Source organism: Quercus suber, unplaced genomic scaffold (assembly GCF_002906115.3).
Source record: "Quercus suber isolate HL8 unplaced genomic scaffold, Cork oak 2.0 scaffold_196, whole genome shotgun sequence".
NCBI lineage: Eukaryota > Viridiplantae > Streptophyta > Magnoliopsida > Fagales > Fagaceae > Quercus > Quercus suber.
Genome location: NW_027069654.1, coordinates 145,703 through 155,654, shown reverse-complemented (window position 1 = coordinate 155,654; position 9,952 = coordinate 145,703). Strand labels below are relative to the sequence as shown.

The window sequence follows — 9,952 nt, the reverse complement described above, 5'->3', positions numbered from 1 at the left end:
TCTAACCCTAGACATATAAAAGGATTATTTTAAGATCCGTCAAGGGTGACACAAGTTGCATTATCATTGAGCAATCTCTGTTTAAGCAAATTGTGATCAACAGACGGAGTTCTTGACCTAGTTCATCTTCCATCAAGAAGTTGCTGTGTATCTGCACCATAGGGTTTTGTAACCAAGCATCTTCCTGCTATTCATCATAAAGGATGAACTGAAGAACTTTGCAGCCAACCATTCTTCCTCAGTTGGTGTTCTAAAGTCGCGTACTTGGATCCGCGCATTGGTTAGTCACGTACTTGGGAGCCGTGCATCAAAGGAGGGAACTGTCACTACAGATCAAGTCCAATTGGGTATTGGGGTAAGGTTTCAACTGTAGGTTGGTAAGGTACTTGGGATTCCTTTACTTGTAACCGCTTGATTTGATAATAGTGGAGTTTCGGGAGTGGTGACCTGAAAATCACCCGGTGGGGTTTTTACTATTAGGGTTTTCCCCATTCGTAAACAAATCACCGTGTTATGTATTTTCCGCTGCATATTTAGTTGTTGGTGATTTGTTTGTGCTTCCATAAAATTGCATGATTAATTGATTAATTAATTACTTGGCTAAATTAATTAATTAGGGTTAATCACAAGGGGTCATTCAGATTGTGACCTATCAACTAAAAACACAAAACAAAACATAAAACCGATTACCGAAAACACAAATCAAAATTTTCTATTAAATAAGATCTTGCCCCATGTATGGCGGTCACGACTACATTGCTATCTGATGTAGGCATCATCCTCGCCGATGGTGACAAGGATCTGCTTGCTGGGGAACTACGAGGAATCTCACTGGGTTTTCCACGTATCTTTAATTCAAAAAGAAAATAAGATTTTTTTTTTTTTTAATTCATTTCCTTTTAGTGCTGGATTGTGTGGGTATTGCATGTAAAAGTATTGTTGAGATTTTAATTCATTTCTGATAAGGATAAAATTGCAATACTCACTGACGGAAGGTGCGAAGCGACGTTCTAATTGGCCCATTAGCCTCACTTCTGTCTATTGGAAAGTGGCAATAGGGAACGTGTAATTTTAGGCCGACGGGGTCAATTTGTTGATGTTGAGAAGCTGACGCTACAAGGCTGAAGGGGATGCCCAAAGCTAATGGTTCCAACATAATTTTGACTTGGCTTCCACGTATGGGTATTTAAGGAAATATCTTGCGCATCACGCCCATGAGACTCCTATAAGGAAAGGATTCTATAAAATAAGCTCAAGAAGACTCCTATAAGGAAAAGACTTCTAGTCCAAGGAAAATAGGTCAACCCTCTACTACTATAAAAGCCCCAATACCCTCACAAACCAAGGTACGTATAATTTACCCTCTCTAGCACTCTAGAGTTGTGAGAATAATTCTAACTTGACATTTGAAGGGTAGTTGGCCAGCACCACACCGGTGCTCTCTGTTAGGTTGCTTCTCTCTTCTTGTAGGTCATCGTTTCAAGCGTGCAAGAATCGTGTAACTCACTGGTGATTTTTACAGCATCATCAGTTGGCGCCGTCTGTGGGAAAGAGTTTTAGCACACTTTAAGCCTGTCACTTCCCGAACAAAGAGTTGCATGGTACTTACTCGCTCAATGGCAACTACCAACAACATTGGAGATGAGCCGTGACCCACTGTCCTGGAGAGGTAGGTCCAAACCCTCATGGCAGCAGTGGAACGTCTCACCAAGCAAAATCACGATCATGAAGAACTGCTATGACAAAGGAACGCGGAACACGGCATATAGGAAGAAGACCAAGAAGGTACCAGTGCCAAGCGAGAGATAGAGAAGGACCGGAAGGTAGTAACGCCCCAAGCAGACCGGAGCGACAAAATATGAGCCTCCCATCCCTCACGGATACGGCTCCACCACCTATTACCGCAGAGATACGAGCGATAAAGGAACAGATGGAAGTCATGATGAACACCCTCAAGGGACGAGTGTCCAGTGATCTTGATGACCTTGTTAACCCAACTGACTCACCTTTCACTGCCTCCATCAATTCCTTCCCCCTACCGAATAAGTTCCGCATGCCATAAATAGATAGTTATGACAGAGTCAAGGACCTTCTAGATCACCTAGAAACCTTCAAGACCTTGATGCACCTTCAAGGAGTAGCAGATGAGATCATATGTAAGGCCTTCCCTACGACGCTGAAAGGTGCGGCAAGAATTTGGTTTAGCCGGTGGACGCCCAACTCCATCAGCACTTTCAGGGAGCTAAGCGCTCAGTTTACTACGCACTTCATCGGGGGACATAGGTACAAAAAGTCTACAGCTTGCTTGATGAGCATCAAGCAACGAGAGGACGAGACACTGAGATCCTACATATCCCGTTTCAACAAGGAAGCACTCTCGATCGACGAAGCCGACGACAAGATACTTGTAGCGGCATTCACGAATGGGCTGTGGAAGGGTAAGTTTCTGTTCTCCCTGTACAAGAACGACCCGAAGACTATGTCAGAAGTACTTTATAGGGCCACCAAGTACATGAATACTGAAGACACGCTGTTGGCTCGAGAGGAAAAGCCTAAGAAAAGGGAGAGACATGAAGACACACGGAGGGACGAAGGTCGGAAGAAGGCAAGGACAGGATACCAAAGGGATGAAAGGCGCCCAAAGCCCCTGGGAGGAAGATTCACAAGATTCACTCAATTGACCACCCTGCTAGATCAAGTCCTAATACAAATCAAGGATGAGGGAGCTCTGACATTCCTTGGAAAGCTGAAGGGCGACCCCAACAAGTGATCTAGAGACAAATATTGCCACTTCCACTGTGATCATGATCATGACACGGCCGATTGATACGAATTAAAGCAGTATATTGAGGCCTTTATCAGATAGGGGAAACTGCAAAAGTTCATCAGCAAGGAAAGAGTAGATCCACCCCCTCAAAAGCAGCACTCCCGATGGGATAACGAGCGACCTAGACCCTCTATAAGGGACATAAGGATGATCGTGGGAGGAACGGCGGCTGTTGGGTCGTCCAGAAAAACCCACAAAACTTACTTTAGGATGGTCCAGAATGTTTAATTGATGGGAGCCGTGCCAAAGATAGCACTGGGAGAAGGCCCCATTATTGGGTTCTCGGAAGAAGATGCGCGACGTCTTCATCAAACGCATGACAATGCACTTGTCGTCAGTATACGGGTAGGAGACTACAACATGCACCGAGTATTGGTCGATAATGGCAGCTCGGCAGATATCTTGTACTACCCGGCGTTCCAGCAAATGAGGATCGACAAGGAACGATTGATTCTGACGAACGCCCTGCTCATTGGTTTTGGAGGAAGCAAGGTGTTCCCCTTGGGCGCGATCACATTATCTGGTATGGTTGGCGATTACCCCCAGTAGATCACCAAGGACGTAACATTCCTAGTGGTCAATTGCTCGTCCGCCTACAATGCTATCCTCGGATGACCCACCCTCAATTTGTGGAAGGCTGTAACCTTAACCTACCACCTAATGATTAAGTTCCCTACCGACTATGGAGTGGGAAAGTTGCACGGAAGTCAAGTGGCTGCATGCAAATGCTACGTGGCCATGATGGAAATGGATGACCACTTCCAAGCCATAAATATAGAAGAACACCGAACGACGATAGAACCAGTAGAGAAACTTGAAGAGATACTCCTTGACGATTCCAATCTTGACTGAACGACCAAAATTGGAACCCTCGCTAATCCCGCTGGCCGCCATGTGCTCACAACTTTTCTCAGAAATAATCAGGACGTATTCGCTTGGAGCCATGAAGACATGCCAGGGATAGACCCTTCAGTCATGGTATATAGGCTGAATGTATCGCCCTCCTTTCCACCCGTCCGATAGAAGAAGTGAATGTTTGCCCTAGAGCGAGATCAGGCCATAGCGGAAGAGGTTCGTAAACTATAGGAGGCGAGCTTCATTAGGGAGGTTTTTTACCCCGATTGGTTGGCAAACGTGGTAATGGTTAAGAAGGCTAGCAGAAAGTAGAGGATGTGCGTGGACTTCACTGACCTCAACAAAGCGCGCCCCAAAGACAGCTATCCTCTCTCGCGGGTTGACGTTTTGGTAGACTCTATAGCTCAGCATCAGATGTTAAGTTTTATGGATGCTTTCTTGGGTTACAACCAAATCTGAATGCACGAAGATGATCAGGAGAAGACTTCGTTGGTGACTAGCCAAGGCCTCTTCTGTTATAAAGTAATGCCATTCAGCCTAAAAAACGCGGGCGCGACATATCAGAGGCTTATGGACAAGATGTTCACGTAACAAATTGAAAGAAATGTCCAAGTCTATGTTGATGACATGCTAGTAAAAAGCCAAAGGGAGGAAGATCACTTGGAAGATCTCAAGGAAACGTTTAACACCCTTCGCTCTTACAACATGTAGCTCAATCCAGGAAAATGTGCCTTCGGAGTAACGGCAGGAAAATTCCTAGGATTTATGGTGTCTCAAAGGGGCATCGAGGTCAACCCAGACAAGATCCGGGCCATAATGGAGATGGCACCCCCAAGAAATGTGAAGGAAGTACAAAGCCTCAACGGCAAAATAGCAGCATTGAATAGATTCATTTCAAGGGCAACAGACAAGTACTTAACCTTCTTTCACACACTGAAGAAATCTTTCAAGTGGATTGCAGAGCGTCAGCAAGCATTCAAGTAGTTGAAAGCTTATCTATCTTCCCCGCCACTGCAAAGTCCCTTGCAGCCAGGTGAAGAGCTTTTTCTCTACCTAGCCGTCTCCCTTACCGTCGTCAACACCGCCTTGATTAGAGAAGAGGAAAGAGTGCAGAAGCCCATATACTACGCCGACCGGGCACTTCGCGGTGCCGAAGAAAGATACCTTCCCATGGAGAAACTCGCTTTCGCATTGGTTACCGCAAGCTTAAACCATACTTTCAAGCCCACACGGTGATTGTCCTGATTGATAAGCCCTTGAGGCGGGCGATGAGTAATCCTAAAGCCGCTGGTCGATTGGCACTATGGGCCATAAAGTTGAGCGTGTTTGACATCCAATATTGCCATGAATCGCGATCAAGGGACACGTTGTCACGGACTTCATAGCAGAATTTGCCAACGACGAGGACAAGGGGGCAGAAGAGTCTCCTCTGTGGAGCATACATACAGATGGGTCATCCAACAGACAGGCTGGAGGGGTCAGCGTCGTACTATTGTCACCCGAAGGTGACATGGTTGAGTGTATGGTCCGTCTCGACTTCCCCACTACCAACAATGAAGCGAAATACGAAGCACTAGTAGCAGGGCTCGATCTTACCAAGACAGCAGGGGCCATGAGCATAGTCATTTATTGTGACTCTTAGGTCGTTACTAATCAAGTGAATGGAGACTATGAGTGCAAGGGCAAAAGGATGAAGAGGTATCTGGATCAAGTAAGAAAAAGAGTAGACGACTTGAAGGCCAAAATCATCCAAATCCCCAGAGGAGAAAATAAGCAAGCCGACCATCTTGCCAAAGCTGCTACAACAGAACATATGATCACCCCCGGTAACGTACTCTCTTTTGTTCAATTCTCTCCATTAATAGATTCCGACGACGTACAGGAGATTGGCTCTGAAAGTAACTGGACCACACCGTTGGTTTCATACTTAAAGAATGGTGTCTTGCCAGATGGGAAGGAAGCCGCGAGAAAGCTGAAGGTCCAAGCAGCGAGATTCGTCTTGATAAAAGAGGTTTCTCCCGTCCATATTTGAGATGCTTAGCTATGGAAGAGGCGGACTATGTCATGAGGGAGGTACATGAGAGGATTTACGGAAACCATTTGGGGTCAAGATCATTAGCGCATAAGCTCGTGCGAGCTGGGTACTATTGGTCCACCATGCAGAGGGACGTCGAGGCTTATGTTAAGACCTGCAACAAATGCCAAAGGTTCAGCAATATTATTAAACAACCAACCGAAGAGTTGACCCCGATGACGGCCCTATGGCTGTTTGCTCAATGGGGATTAGACAATGTGGGACCATTCCCTATAGCAGCATGACAGCTGAAGTTCCTGGTAGTGGACATTGACTACTTTACAGAGTGGGTGGAAGCTGAAGCCTTGGCCACCATTACAGAGAAGAACGTACGGAGTTTCGTCTGGAGATGCATCGCATGTAGGTTCGGCATCCCTAGAGTCTTAGTATCGGATAACGTGAAGCAATTCGACAACGACTCCTTCTTGGAATTTTACTCACAGTTAGGGATAAGAAACCACTACTCCTCCCTCGCCCACCCTCAGGGTAATGGCCAGGTCGAAGTAACAAACCGATCCTTGCTCAAAATTATCAAGACCCTGCTTGAACGGGCAAAGGGTATATGGCCGAAAGAGTTGCCAATCATACTATGGGCATACAGGATAACAACAAGAATGCCCACAGGAGAAACACCATTCCGGCTAACGTACGGGGGTGAAGCAGTTAAACTAGCCAAGGTCGGACTCACAAGCTACAGGGTGTATAACCACAATGACAGCAAGAACAACAAGGCCATGCGCCTACAACTTGATCGAGTAGATGAAGTCAGGGCGGCGGCAGAACAAAGGCTAGCATGGTACCAGGACCACATGGCTAAGCACTACAACTCCCGAATTCGACACAGAGACTTCCAAGTTGGAGATCTCGTTCTAAGGAGAGTCATGGGCACTGCTAGGGACCCTACCCAAAGGAAACTCGGCCCTAATTGGGAAGGACCTTACTGGATCACTTCATGGCAGAGGAAAGGCACTTACCCTTTGGAGACGTTAGACGGACAAAGGCTACTGCATCCATGGAACACCGAGCACCTACGGAAGTATTATCAGTAGAGATGACGACATGGAGACCAACCCCCCCCCCCCTTTTTATTTTACAGTTCACCATAGTTAAATTTAGTTATACTCCTTAGTTTTATCGTTTACTTTAATTTTTGCTACAATACCATTTTTAAGCCCAAAGGACAGGATTTTTCTTTTAAAAACTACTTTTTCTACGAATTCATGGCAATAAGAGGAGTTTATTCAGAATTGACTGAAGTTTTTACTAGTTTAAGTTCACAAAAATGGACGATTCTAAGTCCATAAAGTGGACGACCTTAAGTTCACAAAAGTGGATGACTTTAAGTTCACAAAAAGTGGACGATTCTAAGTCCATAAAGTGGACGACCTTAAGTTCACAAAAAGTGGACAATTCTAAGTCCATAAAGTGGACGATCTTAAGTTCACAAAAGTGGACGACCTTAAGTTCACATAAATTGGATGATTCTAAGTCCATAAAATGGACAACCCTAAGTCCATAAAGTGGACGACCTTAAGTTCACAAAAAGTGGACGATTCTGAGTCCATAAAGTGGACAACCTTAAGTTCATAAAAGTGGACGATTCTAAGTCCATAAAATGGACAACTGTAAGTTCACAAAGGTGGACGGTTCTAAAATAGACGACCTTAAGTTCACATAAAGTGAACAATTCTAAGTCCATAAAATAAGCGACCCCTAAGTCCATAAAGTGGACGATTCTAAGTCCACAAGGTGGATGAACTCGCCCCAAGAGGACGAAACACTGTTAAGTCCCTTAATAGATGAAATTATAAAAATAAAGGGTTCGTTAAGTCCATAAAGTGGATGAGGCTATAGAGCCGACGGGCTAATCAAATAGACAAGATTATAAAAAATGACGAGCTCGTCAAATCCATACTGTAGATGAGGATCTAATACCGACGGGCTCAACAAAGGTATGAGATTATAAAAAGTGACGAGTTCAAAACCACCAAAAAAAAATAAAAAATAAAATTTATTGCCCAAAAAATGAACAAGCCTATGTATTGATAGGCTTATCATATCCTTGAAATAAACAAGTCCAATATTGATCCATAAAGTGGATGTGCTTGCAAAGATAGACGGAAGTATAGGCCAACGAGTTTATTCTAAAGCATTCAGACACAAAGTATCAACAAATAAGGGATAAATTGTTTACAAAGAAAAGCCCAAAAACAAAGGAGCATTAAAAAATTATCTCCACATTAGGTAAAGTATGCTAATTACAAAAATAGGGATGGAACTATGTAGCAGGAGCGTCCTTAAAGGTCCCGTAGCCTTTATCCTTAATAGGAGGTTTTTTCACGACTGCGGCTTCCATAGACGGGTTGGAGGTAGAGACGGGAGGATTGGCAGCAGGTTGAGCTAAGATGACACCATCATTTTTGGATGGGGGGTTCGGCACAGCGGGGTTGTCACCATCACCTGCGACGTGATCACTCGCAGGGGTTGCTGGCACGTCAGCATCCATAGTAATCCCTGAAAGGTCCAAATCTGGGTAAGTAGATCCCACTTGTTTAAGGCAGTCATCAAACCCAGTGCCATAGTAATTGGCATAGGAGTCAATAAAGGACTGCGACGCCTTGAATTTTTGAACAGCGTCAGCCCCAGCTTTCTCCACTCGCTCGCGCAAGGCCGTCAGCTCTTCCTGCAACGTCTCCTTCTGACGGTCTGCTGTCTCCAACTTCTCCTTCGTCTCCTTCAGCTCAATGTTCAGTAAATGGAGGGCTTTTTTGTATTGCCCTTGCTGATCCAGCAAATTGGCATTATGCTTCCTAACCTGGACAACGACATCCTCCTTTATAGTGCACCGGTCCTGGTGTGCTTTAGCACGTACCAAGGCCTATAAAGGATACAACCATTAGCTAATAAATTGGGAATAGACGAAGAAAGATCTACCTAGAGAATATGCTTACCCGCGTAAGGTCAAAAAGAGTTGACACCCCTAATTCCTCTGTCCTTAGCTGAGCACAGGGATCTATGAACGTCAGCTTTATAAGGGATTCTATTTCCTTGATGGCATAATCCTTGTGGGTGAGCAAGCAACGAGGTCCTTCAGTGACGAGACCAGAGGAAGTCATCATCCCCTTCCCAGCATTATGAACTAGCTTGGAGGGCGACTTCTTCTTAGGGTGCGTATCCCCGGTAGTAATGGTAGCTCGTTTAGGGGAACGATCGTCCTTCTCGTCACTTTTTCTTTTGCCGAGCCTTTTGCGACGGTCTTGGGGGTTGACAAGGAAGTCCCTTCCTTTCCCTTAGTTGCCTTATCTTCTTCTTTTTTGCGGGTGGTAGCAGCCCTTACCTTTGCCTAGCAGCCTCTATCTCTACAAAGATTGATGTACACTTAGCAAATTGGACAAAAAGAATGAACTGACGAGAACAACAAAAAAAAAGAGAGAGAGAGAGAGAGAGAGAGAGAGAGAGAGAGCTTGCTTACGACGATGAGAAAGATTGTCTAATCTACGAGCTTTCTCCATCGATTCCGGACCCTCACAATAAGCGTGCTAGGTATCAAGTGTTATGGGATCCCAGCACTTCCGCTTGACCAAAGGAATTTCTGTTACCCGACGGATAAAGTCTTCTTGCTCCTCTAAAATATGAGGACGAATGCTAGCTGAAAAAAGAGGAATAGACGGTGTTAGAAGCTTGGAACAGACAAACAAAGGATGAAAAATAGACGGAGTTAACCTGAGTCCTCGGTAAAGCCCAATGTTGTCAAAATAACCATGGGGCATCGTTTCCCATTCCTCTTGATGACACACCCAATCCGTCCCCTTGACAAAAAAGTATCTACTTTTCCAATTTCTGTTAGAATCTGGCATATCAGACACTAGTTTCAAGTCCCTCTCTCGGACGACAAAATGATACGTCCCCTTAGAAGAGATGATGTGCTGGGGTCTGTAGCAATAGAAGAACTCGTCCAACGAAAGCTGACGGTTCCTTCCACTCAGACGACCCCACAGGATCTCAGCACCTATAAAGATCCTCCAAGCATTTGGAGTAATTTGGCCGACGGACAATCCCATAAAATCAGCCAGTTGATGGTGCAAAGCCATCAATGGTAGTCTAAGCCCTGCAGCAAACATAGCATCGTACATACCAAAGTCTGCAGTCCTCCCTATATAACATTTTTCGTTCTTTCTAGGGAGACGAATTGGGAT

The 9,952-nt window shown here is 45.0% G+C and overlaps 1 protein-coding gene across 1 annotated transcript; it reads left to right on the top strand.

The window, feature by feature from the left end:
• The first annotated feature begins 2,122 nt into the window (after positions 1 to 2,122).
• LOC111993326 (uncharacterized) lies at positions 2,123 to 2,770 on the top strand. Its single transcript, XM_024025170.1, has one exon. The coding sequence runs from the start codon at positions 2,123 to 2,125 to the stop codon at positions 2,768 to 2,770; it is 648 nt and encodes a 215-aa protein (XP_023880938.1).
• Positions 2,771 to 9,952: the final 7,182 nt, after the last annotated feature.